The 17,100-nt window shown below is 44.4% G+C and overlaps 1 protein-coding gene across 1 annotated transcript in view; it reads right to left on the reverse strand.

Moving 5' to 3' along the window:
* The window catches only part of podxl (podocalyxin-like), a 43,259-nt gene that overhangs the window by 14,766 nt on the left and 11,393 nt on the right, over nt 1-17,100 (reverse strand). The window contains exons 2-5 of the mRNA XM_072453323.1: nt 11,825-12,164; nt 7,098-7,345; nt 6,164-6,633; nt 5,350-5,376 (exon numbers count right to left, since the gene is read on the reverse strand). Coding sequence (XP_072309424.1) covers nt 5,350-5,376; nt 6,164-6,633; nt 7,098-7,345; nt 11,825-12,164 — 1,085 coding nt within the window. The remainder of the gene's footprint in view (nt 1-5,349; nt 5,377-6,163; nt 6,634-7,097; nt 7,346-11,824; nt 12,165-17,100) is intronic.

A 17,100-nucleotide genomic window follows, 5' to 3' on the forward strand; every position in this document is an offset into this window, starting at 1 on the left:
ATACACGAACATACAAGAACATACAAGAACATGAGAGAACATAGAAGAACATACAAGAACATGAGAGAACATACAAGAACATACAAGAACATGAGAGAACATGAAGAACATTAAAGAACATACAAGAACATACAAGAACATGAGAGAACATACAAGAACATACAAGAACATGAGAGAACATACAAGAACATACAAGAACATACAGGAACATGAGAGAACATACAAGAACATACAAGAACATGAGAGAACATACAAGAACATACAAGAACATGAGAGAACATACAAGAACATACAAGAACATACAAGAACATGAGAGAACATACAAGAACATGAGAGAACATACAAGAACATACAATAACATGAGAGAACATACAAGAACATACAAGAACATGAGAGAACATACAAGAACATACAAGAACATGAGAGAACATACAGGAACATGAGAGAACATACAAGAACATGAGAGAACATACAAGAACATGAGATAACATACAAGAACATACAAGAACATGAGAGAACATACAAGAACATACAAGAACATACAAGACATACAAGAACATGAGAGAACATACGAGAACATACAAGAACATACAAGAACATGAGAGAACATGAGAGAACATGAAAGAACATACAAGAACATACAAGAACATGAGAGAACATACAAGAACATACAAGAACATGAGAGAACATACAAGCCCATGAGAGAACATACAAGAACATGAGAGAACATACAAGAACATACAAGAACATACAAGAACATGAGAGAACATACAGGAACATGAGAGAACATGAGAGAACATACAAGAACATGAGAGAACATACAAGAACATGAGAGAACATACAAGAACATGAGAGAACATACAAGAACATGAGAGAACATACAAGAACATACAAGAACATGAGAGAACATACAAGAACATGAGAGAACATACAAGAACATGAGAGAACATACAAGAACATACAGGAACATGAGAGAACATGAAAGAACATACAAGAACATAAAAGAACATGAGAGAACATGAGAGAACATACACGAACATACAAGAACATACAAGAACATACAAGAACATGAGAGAACATAGAAGAACATACAAGAACATGAGAGAACATACAAGAACATACAAGAACATGAGAGAACATGAAGAACATTAAAGAACATACAAGAACATACAAGAACATGAGAGAACATACAAGAACATACAAGAACATGAGAGAACATACAAGAACATACAAGAACATACAGGAACATGAGAGAACATACAAGAACATACAAGAACATGAGAGAACATACAAGAACATACAAGAACATGAGAGAACATACAAGAACATACAAGAACATACAAGAACATGAGAGAACATACAAGAACATGAGAGAACATACAAGAACATACAATAACATGAGAGAACATACAAGAACATACAAGAACATGAGAGAACATACAAGAACATACAAGAACATGAGAGAACATACAGGAACATGAGAGAACATACAAGAACATGAGAGAACATACAAGAACATGAGATAACATACAAGAACATACAAGAACATGAGAGAACATACAAGAACATACAAGAACATACAAGACATACAAGAACATGAGAGAACATACGAGAACATACAAGAACATACAAGAACATGAGAGAACATGAGAGAACATGAAAGAACATACAAGAACATACAAGAACATGAGAGAACATACAAGAACATACAAGAACATGAGAGAACATACAAGCCCATGAGATAACATACAAGAACATGAGAGAACATACAAGAACATACAAGAACATGAGAGAACATACAGGAACATGAGAGAACATACAAGAACATACAAGAACATACAAGAACATGAGATAACATACAAGAACATACAAGAACATAAGAGAACATACAAGAACATACAAGAACATACAAGAACATGAGAGAACATACAAGAACATGAGAGAACATACAAGAACATGAGAGAACATACAAGAACATACAAGAACATGAGAGAACATACAAGAACATACAAGAACATACAAGAACATGAGAGAACATGAGAGAACATACAAGAACATACAAGAACATACAAGAACATACAAGAACATGACAGAACATGAGAGAACATACAAGAACATACAAGAACATACAAGAACATACAAGAACATGACAGAACATGAGAGAACATACAAGAACATACAAGAGCAGAGCAGGATATAGAGCAGAGGAGGAGCTAAGGAGGAGGAGCAAACAGGAGCTTCTCGTTTACGTTTCTCTCTCTCTTTTGTGGACGTGACTGAAAAAGGAGGAATCGAGGTGAAACAGAAACGGTCCATTGTTCCTCCAGGCCAGGAAGTGAAGGTTCCAGGACAGGAAGTGAAGGTTCGTCCTGGAGCCACTTCTTCCTGTTCTTTTTGATGAACGTCGTGTTGTTCTGATTCCGAGCTGTTCATCATCACCAGTGACATCATATGACATCATGTGACATCGTGTGACATCATGTGACATCATGTGACATCATATGACATCGTGTGACATCATGTGACATCATGTGACATCATATGACATCAAGTGACATCATGTGACATCATATGACATCGTGTGACATCAAGTGACATCATGTGACATCAAGTGACATCATGTGACATCATGTGACATCATGTGACATCATGTGACATCAAGTGACATCAAGTGACATCATGTGACATCAAGTGACATCAAGTGACATCAAGTGACATCATGTGACATCATGTGACATCATGTGACATCATGTGACATCAAGTGACATCAAGTGACATCATGTGACATCAAGTGACATCAAGTGACATCAAGTGACATCATGTGACATCAAGTGACATCATGTGACATCAAATGACATCATGTGACATCATGTGACATCAAGTGACATCATGTGACATCAAGTGACATCATGTGACATCATGTGACATCATGTGACATCAAGTGACATCAAGTGACATCATGTGACATCAAGTGACATCAAGTGACATCATGTGACATCAAGTGACATCATGTGACATCATGTGACATCAAGTGACATCATGTGACATCAAGTGACATCATGTGACATCATGTGACATCATGTGACATCATGTGACATCAAGTGACATCATGTGACATCATGTGACATCATGTGACATCATGTGACATCAAGTGACATCAAGTGACATCATGTGACATCATGTGACATCAAGTGACATCAAGTGACATCATGTGACATCAAGTGACATCAAGTGACATCAAGTGACATCATGTGACATCAAGTGACATCATGTGACATCAAGTGACATCATGTGACATCATGTGACATCAAGTGACATCATGTGACATCAAGTGACATCATGTGACATCATGTGACATCAAGTGACATCAAGTGACATCATGTGACATCATGTGACATCATGTGACATCATGTGACATCAAGTGACATCAAGTGACATCAAGTGACATCATGTGACATCAAGTGACATCAAGTGACATCAAGTGACATCATGTGACATCAAGTGACATCATGTGACATCATGTGACATCATGTGACATCAAGTGACATCATGTGACATCAAGTGACATCAAGTGACATCATGTGACATCATGTGACATCATGTGACATCATGTGACATCATGTGACATCATGTGACATCTTCTCTCTTTAACTCTTGTTCCTCGTCACAAACTCTGCAGCTGGAGCACGTTTAGCTTCAGTCGCTTTACAGTCCTCTCCCCTCCGAGCATCACAAACACTCCGGTCTGAATCTCCTCCAGAACTGAGTTAAATGTCAGTTAAAGGTCAGTTAAAGGTCAGTTAAATGTCAGTTAAATGTCAGTTAAAGGTCGGTTAAATGTCAGTTAAAGGTCAGTTAAAGGACTTTAATCCTTAAGAAGAATATGACAAGTTTGTGGATCCAAAACCTAATTAATGATGGGAAGGTCCAACGTTTGTGGAATTCTATGCTGAGTATGAGTATTTCTTTCAAAAGTAGTGCCCTCGATCGCCATCTCAGATTATGACATCGTCTGCGTAGAATAATAATAGTTAGATAAATGTTTCCACGTTGTTTCATTTTCAGTCGTGTTCTTTCTTTGGACAGTGAAGAGCTGAGGGCTGGGAACAGAGGAAGTGCCTCAAACACAGGAAGACGCACTCCGCTGCTCCCCTTTAATACGCCATACATCCTGGCTCTGGCTCTATGGCGACGCAGGCTGGCCTCGGGGTCTTCCCAAAAGGACTCCTCTAGGACCCGAGGAAGCACCTGGGACTGTCCAAGATCCCGACCGTCCAAACAGAGCAGTTTGGAGTCATTTACAGGTATTTTTAGTGCCCACGAACAGATCTGACCTATGACCCGGGGCCGTCCCCCAGTGAGGCACGAGAAAGACTCGAGAAAGACACGAGAAAGACACGACAAAGACACGACAAAGACACGACAAAGACACGACAAAGACACGACAAAGACAAGACACAGAGACGAGAAAGGAACGAGAAGTTGAAGTTACGTTAAAGTTATTGTCTTATTAAGAGTGCCATATTTTCTATCGTAGATAATTGATGAAAACAGGGCCAGAAAAATGTACAATTATCAGTGTTTAGAATAAAACTGTAACTCCAAAAGCCCTTGTTAGCTAGCCTGAGTTCTGGAGGAGAGTTAGCGTTAGCATTATCGTTAGCGTCCAAACGTCACAAACCATGACAAACCCGACCACATGTGAGTATTACCAGAGCCACGGCACATTATCACCAGAAGTGTTTGGTTCAGTTTATAACCGTTAGCGATTAGCATGCTAATCTAAAGTTATGCTGGATGATAATGCACCAAAAACATAACACTGTTTGACAATACAATGTTCACCACGAGCCACAAAACACGTCAACGAGTGAACTTTAGAAATTGGGAGGTTGAAATGACGCTCTTAAGACTCACAAACATGTAAATAACAACAACTACAACTACCATCTGTCTTTGCGGTCGAACAAACTGAACGGAATAAGACTTTTTTTCTTTTCTGTGACACCTAAAAGTCTCAGAAAAGATGGTTTGAAGGAGCAAAAGAACATTTAGTAAAGAAAGAAGTCTTTTCCTTGATACGAATGGTCTGATGCAACCTCCCCTCAGTCTACAACAGCCTCATAAGACCTCAGCACAAATCAGACTAGCTCAATGCTAACAAGGCTCGGCTCGGAGGACTTTCTGCATGTTTGGGTGCAGAGTGTGCGTCGGGCGGAGCGGCGTTTAAGGCGGAGCCGAGAGGAAGGAAGAGGACAATAGGAGCCAACGCACAGGAAGGGGCGGAGCAAGACGCTTTAAGGAACGAGACGGGAAACGGCTCAAGAATAGATCGAGAGAAAGTCCCACCTGAGCGCCGCCTCTGTTCAGCGAGTACTGCAAAAGAAGAGCAAAGGATTCAAGACAATTAACAATGAGAATAATATCATTTGAACAGTTTGTTTATGTCAAATCAAGTCTTTAACACCAAAAAACACACTCATTATAAAAGAATTCCATCATAAATCACAACTAAACGTCTTAAATGCGACACATAATTAGTTTTAGTGTGTATTAAACGTAGAGAAAAGAGATTATTGTTATGAAATACTTTTAAATTTGAATCCTTGAGACGCACAAAGGCTTTAAAAACAGATCTTCTTGATTGATTTAAAGTATAAAAATACAGTACAAGCGTCCAGACTGCACTCAACCTTCTGGAACCTTCTGGAACCTTCTGGAACCTTCTGGAACTTGGGTCAAAGGTCACTCCTGAAGCTCCATGACGATGACGGACTAGACTAAAATAAACTAAGACTAAATATCTTTGACTGAGTTTAGCTCTGTGTGGGCGGGGCCTAAATGTAAGGTTTGTCCCTTTTAGTCGTTACTTCAACTCCACAGATGACACTTTATGTGATCAAATGTTTTTTGGAATAATAAATGAATACCAATAAGTTCCATCCAAGTGTAAGAGTCGGATGAAGCTGTGGAGAAGACTGAAAAAGACTTTGCACCGCACCTGGACCAATGAGGGATTACACCTGTTTAAGTGTCAGAAATATGACACTTTTCCCTCTTGACGACTTTTTGAAAAAGGCCAAAATATCACTGCTAATGTGAAACAGTGATTTGAAGTCACACTGTTGTTTCACTGAATCCTCATGAAAGTGTGTGATCTTACGGTGAAGATGCGGGGCCCCGGGGCTGCTGTGGGGGCGGCGGTGCTGGCGGCAGGGGCGGAGGCAGATGCAGGGGTGGTGGCAGAGGCAGGGGCGGTGGAGGCGGGGGTGGAGGCGGGGGTGGAGGCGGCGATGGGGGCGGGGGTGGAGGCGGGGGTGGAGGCGGCGATGGGGGCGGGGGTGGAGGCGGGGGTGGAGGCGGCGATGGGGGCGGAGGCGGGGGTGGAGGCGGCGATGGGGGCGGGGGCGTTGGAGGCGGAGGAAGGGGCGGAGGTCTGGACACTGCTCTGGTCTTTGGACTCCGTGGTACTCGGACGGACCGGATCAGGCCCGGACCGCCCCCGTGTCACCGCCGTGGGGGCTTTAGAGGAGGGGTGAGGAGGCAGAGTCATAGGGGGCGCCGTGGAGCCGAGCTGACCCGGGTGCTGGGCTGGACTGGGTTTACTGGTCACGGCAGCACTCGTCCCAGTGGCTGAAAAAAAGCATTGAAGAGGCTTTAGTTTTCGTTGAAGCGCTGGCAGAAAAGTCTTGATTCAATCGGAAAAGCGTTATAGAAATTGAGAGGTTTCATCTTCCATTCTTTAGAAATCGAGAGGTTTCATCTTGGCTGTTTTTAGACATGTGGCTTGTGTTTGTTGGACGAAGTTGCACAGCCCTTTGTGAACCAGAACGTGAGTGCCTTCTGGACAAAGCGCACATGTTATCGACCTCGTTTTGTTGTTCTTGAACGTTCAATGACGAGTAAAGAACTGAAAGGACAAATATTCAGCATTTTCTGTTTGTTATTGGTCTTAAAACCGTCTCTTGAACCTTTAGTGGATTCACGGGACACAAAAGTGAAAGAAGCTAAACCTGACGGCAGCTGAGAGCGAGCGACCACCGTGTTTCGCCCGCCGAGGTTTAAGCGCCGGAGTTCACGTTTGGTCGTGTTCTTACCGCCGCGGTCGTCTCGTTTGGTCGTCACATCCGCCTTCGGACCCTTTCCCGCCCCTTCGGTCGTCGCAGCGGTCGCTGCGGTCGCGCTGGCAGCCCCGGGGCCCTGGTTCTCTGGGGTCGTGGGACCTTTGGGTGCCGGGGGCTGAGCAGGGGCTGTGGCGGTCGTGCCGGGGACCGGGGGCCGTGTGGGCACGGCGGTGCCCTGCTTGGGGGGAGGAGCCGTGCCTGTCGTCGCGACCTGGGCGACGCTGCGAGGGGACAAATGTGTTCAAATAAATCATATTCACACATTTTTGAGGACTTTTCCCCATTAAAGGGTCTGAAACAAGGGTCTGACACAAGGGTCTGAAACAAGGGTCTGAAACAAGGGTCTGACACAAGGGTCTGAAACAAGGGTCTGACACAAGGGTCTGAAACAAGGGTCTGAAACAAGGGTCTGAAACAAGGGTCTGACACAAGGGTCTGAAACAAGGGTCTGACACAAGGGTCTGAAACAAGGGTCTGACACAAGGGTCTGAAACAAGGGTCTGAAACAAGGGTCTGAAACAAGGGTCTGACACAAGGGTCTGAAACAAGGGTCTGACACAAGGGTCTGAAACAAGGGTCTGACACTAGGGTCTGAAACAAGGGTCTGACACAAGGGTCTGAAACAAGGGTCTGACACAAGGGTCTGAAACAAGGGTCTGAAACAAGGGTCTGAAACAAGGGTTTGAAACAAGGGTCTGACACAAGGGTCTGAAACAAGGGTCTGAAACAAGGGTCTGAAACAAGGGTCTGACACAAGGGTCTGAAACAAGGGTCTGAAACAAGGGTCTGACACAAGGGTCTGAAACAAGGGTCTGAAACAAGGGTCTGAAACAAGAGTCTGAAACAAGGATCTGAAACAAGGATCTGACACAAGGGTCCGACCCAAGGGTCTGAAACAAAGATCTGACACAAGGGTCTGACACAAGGGTCTGAAACAAGGGTCTGAAACAAGGGTCTGACACAAGGGTCAGAAACAAGGGTCTGAAACAAGGGTCTGAAACAAGGGTCTGAAACAAGGGTCTGAAACAAGAGTCTGAAACAAGGGTCTGACACAAGGGTCTGACACAAGGGTCCGACCCATGGGTCTGAAACAAGGGTCTGAAACAAGGGTCTGACACAAGGGTCTGAAACAAGGGTCTGACACAAGGGTCCGACCCATGGGTCTGAAACAAGGGTCTGAAACAAGGGTCTGACACAAGGGTCTGAAACAAGGGTCTGACACAAGGGTCTGACACAAGGGTCTGAAACAAGGGTCTGACACAAGGGTCTGACACAAGGGTCTGAAACAAGGGTCTGACACTGGGGTCTGAAACAAGGGTCTGAAACAAGAGTCTGAAACAAGGATCTGACACAAGGGTCTGACACAAGGGTCCGACCCAAGGGTCTGAAACAAGGGTCTGAAACAAGGGTCTGACACAAGGGTCTGAAACAAGGGTCTGAAACAAGGGTCTGACACAAGGGTCTGAAACAAGGGTCTGAAACAAGGGTCTGACACAAGGGTCTGACACAAGGGTCTGACACAAGGGTCTGAAACAAGGGTCTGACACAAGGGTCTGACACAAGGGTCTGAAACAAGGGTCTGACACAAGGGTCTGACACAAGGGTCTGAAACAAGGGTCTGAAACAAGGGTCTGACACAAGGGTCTGAAACAAGGGTCTGACACAAGGGTCTGACACAAGGGTCTGAAACAAGGGTCTGACACTAGGGTCTGAAACAAGGGTCTGAAACAAGAGTCTGAAACAAGGATCTGACACAAGGGTCTGACACAAGGGTCCGACCCAAGGGTCTGAAACAAGGGTCTGAAACAAGGGTCTGACACAAGGGTCTGAAACAAGGGTCTGAAACAAGGGTCTGAAACAAGGGTCTGACACAAGGGTCTGAAACAAGGGTCTGAAACAAGGGTCTGACACAAGGGTCTGAAACAAGGGTCTGAAACAAGGGTCTGACACAAGGGTCTGAAACAAGGGTCTGACACAAGGGTCAGAAACAAGGGTCTGAAACAAGGGTCTGAAACAAGGGTCTGAAACAAGGGTCTGAAACAAGGGTCTGAAACAAGAGTCTGAAACAAGGATCTGAAACAAGGGTCTGAAACAAGGGTCTGAAACAAGGGTCTGACACAAGGGTCTGAAACAAGGGTCTGAAACAAGGGTCTGAAACAAGGGTCTGACACAAGGGTCTGAAACAAGGGTCTGAAACAAGGGTCTGACACAAGGATCTGACACAAGGGTCCGACTCAAGGGTCTGAAACAAGGGTCTGAAACAAGGGTCTGACACAAGGGTCTGAAACAAGGGTCTGACACAAGGGTCAGAAACAAGGGTCTGAAACAAGGGTCTGAAACAAGGGTCTGAAACAAGGGTCTGACACAAGGGTCTGAAACAAGGGTCTGAAACAAGGGTCTGACACAAGGGTCTGAAACAAGGGTCTGAGACAAGGGTCTGACACAAGGATCTGACACAAGGGTCCGACTCAAGGGTCTGAAACAAGGGTCTGAAACAAGGGTCTGACACAAGGGTCTGAAACAAGGGTCTGACACAAGGGTCAGAAACAAGGGTCTGAAACAAGGGTCTGAAACAAGGGTCTGACACTAGGGTCTGAAACAAGGGTCTGAAACAAGGGTCTGAAACAAGAGTCTGAAACAAGGATCTGAAACAAGGATCTGACACAAGGGTCCGACTCAAGGGTCTGAAACAAGGGTCTGAAACAAGGGTCTGACACAAGGGTCTGAAACAAGGGTCTGACACAAGGGTCTGAAACAAGGGTCTGAAGCAAGGGTCTGAAACAAGGGTCTGACACAAGGGTCTGAAACAAGGGTCTGAAACAAGGGTCTGACACAAGGGTCTGAAACAAGGGTCTGACACAAGGGTCTGACACAAGGGTCTGAAACAAGGGTCTGACACTAGGGTCTGAAACAAGGGTCTGAAACAAGGGTCCTCATCCCGACCTCAAGCTCAGTGTTGTGTCTGAACTTTCGTTCATTGAACGAAGGTTCATGAACGCGTTCATAATTTTGGTGAACGTGAACTGAATGTACTGTATTACTGAACATGTATGTGTACATGTATGTGTACATGTATGTGTACATGTATATGAACATGTATGTGTACATGTATGTGTACATGTATGTGTACATGTATGTGAACATGTGACCATGTATGTGAACATGTATGTGTACATGTATGTGTACATGTATGTGAACATGTATGTGAACATGTGACCATGTATGTGAACATGTATGTGTACATGTATGTGAACATCTGAACATGTATGTGAACATGTATGTGTACATGTATGTGTACATGTATGTGAACATGTATGTGAACATGTGACCATGTATGTGAACATGTATGTGTACATGTATGTGAACATCTGAACATGTATGTGAACATGTATGTGTACATGTATGTGAACATGTATGTGTACATGTTTGTGAACATCTGAACATGTATGTGAACATGTATGTGTACATGTATGTGAACATCTGAACATGTATGTGAACATATATGTGTACATGTATGTGAACATGTATGTGTACATGTATGTGAACATGTATGTGAACATGTGGCCATGTATGTGAACATGTATGTGTACATGTATGTGAACATCTGAACATGTATGTGAACATGTATGTGTACATGTATGTGAACATCTGAACATGTATGTGAACATGTATGTGTACATGTATGTGAACATGTATGTGTACATGTATGTGAACATGTATGTGTACATGTATGTGAACATGTATGTGAACATGTGACCATGTATGTGAACATGTATGTGTACATGTATGTGAACATGTATGTGAACATGTGAACATGTATGTGTACATGTATGTGTACATGTATGTGAACATGTATGTACACATGTATGTGTACATGTATGTGTACATGTATGTGAACATGTGAACAAGTATGTGAACATGCATGTGTACATCTATGTGTACATGTATATGTACATGTATGTGTACATGTATGTGTACATGTATGTGAACATGTATGTGAACATGTATGTGTACATGTATGTGTACATGTATGTGAACATGTATGTGAACATGTATGTGTACATGTATGTGAACATGTATGTGTACATGTATGTGAACATGTTTGTGAACATGTTTGTGACCATGTTTGTGACCATGTATGTATACATGTATGTGTACATGTATGTGTACATGTATGTGTACATGTATGTGAACATGTATGTGAACATGTATGTGTACATGTATGTGAACATGTATGTGTACATGTATGTGAACATGTTTGTGAACATGTTTGTGACCATGTATGTATACATGTATGTGTACATGTATGTGAACATGTTTGTGAACATGTTTGTGACCATGTATGTATACATGTATGTGTACATGTATGTGTACATGTATGTGTACATGTATGTGAACATGTTTGTGAACATGTTTGTGACCATGTATGTGTACATGTATGTGAACATGTATGTGAACATGTATGTGTACATGTATGTGAACATGTATGTTTACATGTATGTGAACATGTATGTGTACATGTATGTATACATGTATGTGTACATGTATGTGTACATGTATGTGTACATATATGTGTACATGTATGTGTAAATGTGCACGAGCGCTAAAAGAATGCTATACTTCCCTCTGCCGTCTGTGACGTTGATCAGTCAAGTACAAGTAAAAAGTACTGCGTGTTAAACCTGAAGTACAATCTGCACCTCTGCTCGCTGGACTTGGAGGGGGCCGGCGCTGGGGTCTCCACTGTCTTGGACACGGTCGTGATGCCGGCCTGTTGTCCTGTCTGTCCACCACCAGATGGAGCAAAGGGCGTGTTGGCCGCAGGGGCAGGAGTCTTCGTCGTGGGGAGGTTTGCCGGTGGTTTTGTGGTGGGAGCAGCGGTGGTAGGGGGCGCTGTCGCGCTCGGCTCCTTCTGTGTAGGGGGCAGGGCGCGGGAGGCGGTTGTGGGCGTGGTTGGCGTGGTTGTAGTAATAATGGCGGTGGGCGTGGGAGTTGGTCCTGTAGGGTTTTCCTCAGCACACGGACAATGGACTAAACAACCTGTGGAGACACAAATACACAGTACAATTACACAGTACAAATACACAGTACAAATACACAGTACAATTACACAGTACAAATACACAGTACAAATACACAGTACAATTACACAGTACAATTACACAGTACAATTACACAGTACAAATACACAGTACAAATACACAGTACAATTACACAGTACAATTACACAGTACAAATACACAGTACAAATACACAGTACAATTACACAGTACAATTACACAGTACAATTACACAGTACAAATACACAGTACAAATACACAGTACAATTACACAGTACAATTACACAGTACAAATACACAGTACAATTACACAGTACAAATACACAGTACAATTACACAGTACAAATACACAGTACAGTTACACAGTACAAATACACAGTACAATTACACAGTACAAATACACAGTACAGTTACACAGTACAAATACACAGTACAATTACACAGTACAAATACACAGTACAATTACACAGTACAATTACACAGTACTATGTTGGAAATGAACCATTTTATACTTTTTCCACAAGAAAGAAGATTTTAAGACTAAAAAGCAATGATTTGACTCACACATCACTCGGCCGAAGGAAAACAGTAAAAAAGCCCCAAAAAGCAGTGAATGTGACGAGTAATCCCCAACCCTACGAGTCTGTACCCGCGGTACACGAGTACTGAGTCTGTACCCGCGGTACACGAGTACTGAGTCTGTACCCGCGGTACACGAGTACTGAGGGTGTACCCGCGGTACACGAGTACTGAGTCTGTACCCGCGGTACACGAGTACTGAGTCTGTACCCGCGGTACACGAGTACTGAGTCTGTACTCGCGGTACACGAGTACTGAGTCTGTACCCGCGGTACACGAGTACTTTCTTTTTACAGTGAGTGACAGAAGCTCTAAACACAGGGACATTTTTAGCCCAGAGTCCAGACTGGTTCCTGGACTTTCCCTCAGGAAGAGCCTCACAATGACATGGAAGTATCACGCCCTGGTCCACACCCCAGTCCTCCTCTGAGCCCTGGTCCAGACCCTGGTCAACCATCGGTGGCATTAGTGGTCAGGATTTACTGCAGCGCTGATATATGCAGTGTTAGTTGTTAAAAGTACTCCTTGTTTCCCTTCAGTGCCGCGCTCTCTCAGCAGCTCATGTCTGGACTCTGGGCTCTGGCTCTGGACTCTGGACTCTGGGCTCTGGCTCTGGCTCTGGGCTCTGGGCTCTGGGCTCTGGCTCTGGACTCTGGGCTCTGGGCTCTGGGCTCTGGACTCTGGGCTCTGGGCTCTGGGCTCTGGGCTCTGGGCTCTGGGCTCTGGGCTCTGGGCTCTGGACTCTGGGCTCTGGGCTCTGGGCTCTGGGCTCTGGACTCTGGCTCTGGACTGTACAGCTTTAAGACCCTCAGAGGAACTGTACAACTGTAAGACCCTCAGAGGAACTGTACAGCTGTAAGACCCTCAGAGGAACTGTACAACTGTAAGACCCTCAGAGGAACTGTACAGCTGTAAGACCCTCAGAGGAACTGTACAGCTGTAAGACCCTCAGAGGAACCAGATCAGGCCTCAGTCTGAAGAGCTGTGACAGGAATCCTCCATGTCCAGATAACACAGAGATACTGAGGTGAGAGGGACACAGACCAGAGTCCAGAGACCAGGTTTAGACCAGAGACCTGCAGGAGCTTCACTTTTCTCTTCTTCAGGACAAACAAGAAGAAATGAAAAACGTTAAAAGAACAAATCAAAATGACTGACGGCACTAAACAAAACCGACCATCATGAAAACGTCTATGATCTGAGCTCTTAACCGAGTGGGTGGGCCGTGGGGGGGTCTGGGGGGGCCGGGGGGGACATGGGGTCAGGGTGGGCCGTGGGGAGGTGTCCAAGGAGAAGAATAGAGTGAATGAACAGGGCGGAGTCAGAAGAGAGAAAGAAAGAGAGAAGATCTGTAAAACTAATGACCACACACACGTTTCTATGGCCTTGGAAAACAGAGAGAAATTTGAGAGAGAGAGAGAGAGAGAGAGAGAGAGAGACAAACAACAGAAGGACAAACTGCTCAGACTGAAGAACGATCATTAAACCATTGACTGAGACTTCATTAACAAACGAGAAGTGTGAAGAGAGAGAGAGAGAAGGGGGAGGAGTCAGTGTGAGGGACACAAAGAGAGAAGGGGGAGGAGTCAGTGTGAGGGACACAAAGAGAGAAGGGGGAGGAGTCAGTGTGAGGGACACAAAGAGAGAAGGGGGAGGAGTCAGTGTGAGGGACACAAAGAAATAAAGAAATAAACATATTACATAAGTTGTGATGATGAAAGTTCATCACTTCTGCTGAGCTCGTTCTGCTCATGAGCTTTTGAGAATGTCCCTCAGGACAAGGTCCCAGCGGTGAAGGAGTGTCCTCCTCAGAGAAAGAGGGTGAGGAGCTCGGGGTAGAGCCACTGCTCTCCACATGCAGCTGAGGCTTCTGTGTCACATGGCCCCTCCCACCTCAAAGATGCTATAGAACCATCTCATCCAAACAGAGCTCTTCACTCTCTAAATGCTGGACTTCTGGTGGTGCCAAGAGTCTCTAAAAGTCCAGTAGGAGGTAGGAGAAGAGGAGGAGTGAAGAGGGAGTGAAAGGGCAGATAAAGACAAGGAGGGACCAGCTACGGCCAGGTCCAGGTCCTGGTCCTGGTCCTGGTCCTGGTCCTGGTCCAGGTCCTGGTCCTGGTCCAGGTCCAGGTCCTGGTCCAGGTCCTGGTCCTGGTCCTGGTCCAGGTCCTGGTCCTGGTCGGGCCGCTGCAGGTGTGAACGAGGCCATTTTGTTCAGAACGTTCTGAGACACAACCTCCCCTCAGTCTACAACAGACTCATGAGACCTCGGCACAAAACAAACCATCACATGTTGAAGCTCATGTGAGGTCTGTAAACAAGCTCCTCCCCTTTGAGCAGGACCAATCAGAACTCAGGAGGGGATAAAGGCTGCTGCTCAAACTATTTCAGTCCTGGTTTAGTCCTGGTTCAGTCCTGGTTTAATCCTAGTTTAGTCCTGATTTAGTCCTGATTTAGTCCAGGTTTAGTCTTGGTTTAGTCTTGGTTTAGTCCTGGTTTAGACCTGGTTTAGGCCTGGTATAGTCTTGGTTTAGTCCTGGTTTAGTCCTGGTTTATTCCTGGTTTAGTCTTGGTTTAGTCCTGGTTTAGTCTTGGTTTAGTCCTGGATTAGATCTGGTTTAGTCCTGATTAAGTCCTAGTTTAGACCTGGTTTAGTCCTGGTTTAGACCTTGTTTAGTCCTGGTTTAGTCTTGGTTTAGGCCTGGTTTAGACCTGCTTTAGGCCTGGTTTAGTCTTGGTTTAGTCCTGGCAAGTCCTGGTTTAGTCCTGATTCAGTCATAGTTTAGTCCTGGTTTAGTCCTGGTTTAGTCCTGGTTTAGACCTGGTTTAGTCCTGGTTCAGTCCTGGTTTAATCCTGGTTTAATCCTGATTAAGTCCAGGTTTAGCCCAGGTTTAGTCCTGGTTTAGTCCTGGTTTAGCCCAGGTTTAGTCCTGGTTTAGTCCTGGTTTAGTCCTGGTTTAGTCCTGGTTTAATCCTGGTTTAGTCCTGATTTAGTCCTGATTTAGTCCAGGTTTAGTCCAGGTTTAGTCCAGGTTTAGTCTTGGTTTAGTCTTGGTATAGTCTTGGTTTAGTCCTGGTTTAGTACTGGTTTAGTCTTGGTTTAGTCTTGGTTTAGTCCTGGATTAGATCTGGTTTAGTCCTGGTTTAGACCTTGTTTAGTCCTGGTTTGGTCTTGGTTTAGGCCTGGTTTAGACCTGGATTAGATCTGGTTTAGTCCTGGTTTAGACCTTGTTTAGTCCTGGTTTAGTCTTGGTTTAGTCCTGGGTTAGATCTGGTTTAGATCTGGTTTAGTCCTGGTTTAGTCCTGGTTTAGTCCTGGTTTAGACCTGGTTTAGTCCTGGTTTAGGCCAGGTTTAGTCCAGGTTTAGTCTTGGTTTAGTCTTGGTTTAGTCTTTGTTTAGTCCTGGTTTACACCTGGTTTAGTCTTGGTTTAGTCCTGGGTTAGATCTGGTTTAGATCTGGTTTAGTCCTGGTTTAGTCCTGGCAAGTCCTGGTTTAGTCTTGGTTTAGTCTTGGTTTAGTCCTGGTTTAGTTCTGGTTTAGATCTGGTTTAGTCCTGATTTAGTCCTAGTTTAGACCTGGTTTAGATCTGGTTTAGTCCTGGTTTAGTCCTGGTTTAGTCCTGGTTTAGTCCAGGTTTACTCCAGGTTTAGTCTTGGTTTAGTCTTGGTTTAGTCCTGGTTTAGGCCAGGTTTAGTCCTGGTTTAGTCCTGGTTTAGTCCTGGTTTAGTCCAGGTTTAGTCTTGGTTTAGTCTTGGTTTAGTCCTGGTTTAGACCTGGTTTAGGCCAGGTTTAGTCCAGGTTTAGTCAAGGTTTAGTCTTGGTTTAGTCCTGGTTTAGTCTTGGTTTAGTCCTGGGTTAGATCTGGTTTGGATCTGGTTTAGTCCTGGTTTAATCCTGGTTTAGTCCTGGTTTAGACCTGGTTTAGTCCTGGTTTAGGCCAGTTCTGGACCAGTTCTAGGCCATTTCTGAACCAGTTCTACACCAGTTCTAGACGAGTTCTAGTCCAGTTCGAGACCAGTTCTAGACCAGTTCTAGGCAGGTTCTAGACGAGTTTTAGTCCAGTTTTAGACCAGTTTTAGACCAGTTCTAGTCCAGTTCTAGTCCAGTTCGAGACCAGTTCTAGGCCATTTCTGGTCTAGTTCTGGACCAGTTCTAGGCCAGTTCTAGACCAGTTCTGGACCAGTTCTAGGCCAGTTCTAGATGAGTTCTAGTCCAGTTTTAGACCAGTTCTAGTCCAGTTCTAGACCAGTTCTAGACCAGTTCTACGCCATTCCTGATCCAGTTCTGGACCAGTTCTAGACGAGTTCTAGTCCAGTTTTAGACCAGTTTTAGA

The sequence above is a fragment of the Eucyclogobius newberryi genome, unplaced genomic scaffold (genome assembly GCF_026437365.1).
Source record: "Eucyclogobius newberryi isolate DKJ021-1_F unplaced genomic scaffold, fEucNew1.0.hap1 SCAF_2, whole genome shotgun sequence".
NCBI classification, from domain to species: Eukaryota; Metazoa; Chordata; class Actinopteri; order Gobiiformes; family Gobiidae; genus Eucyclogobius; species Eucyclogobius newberryi.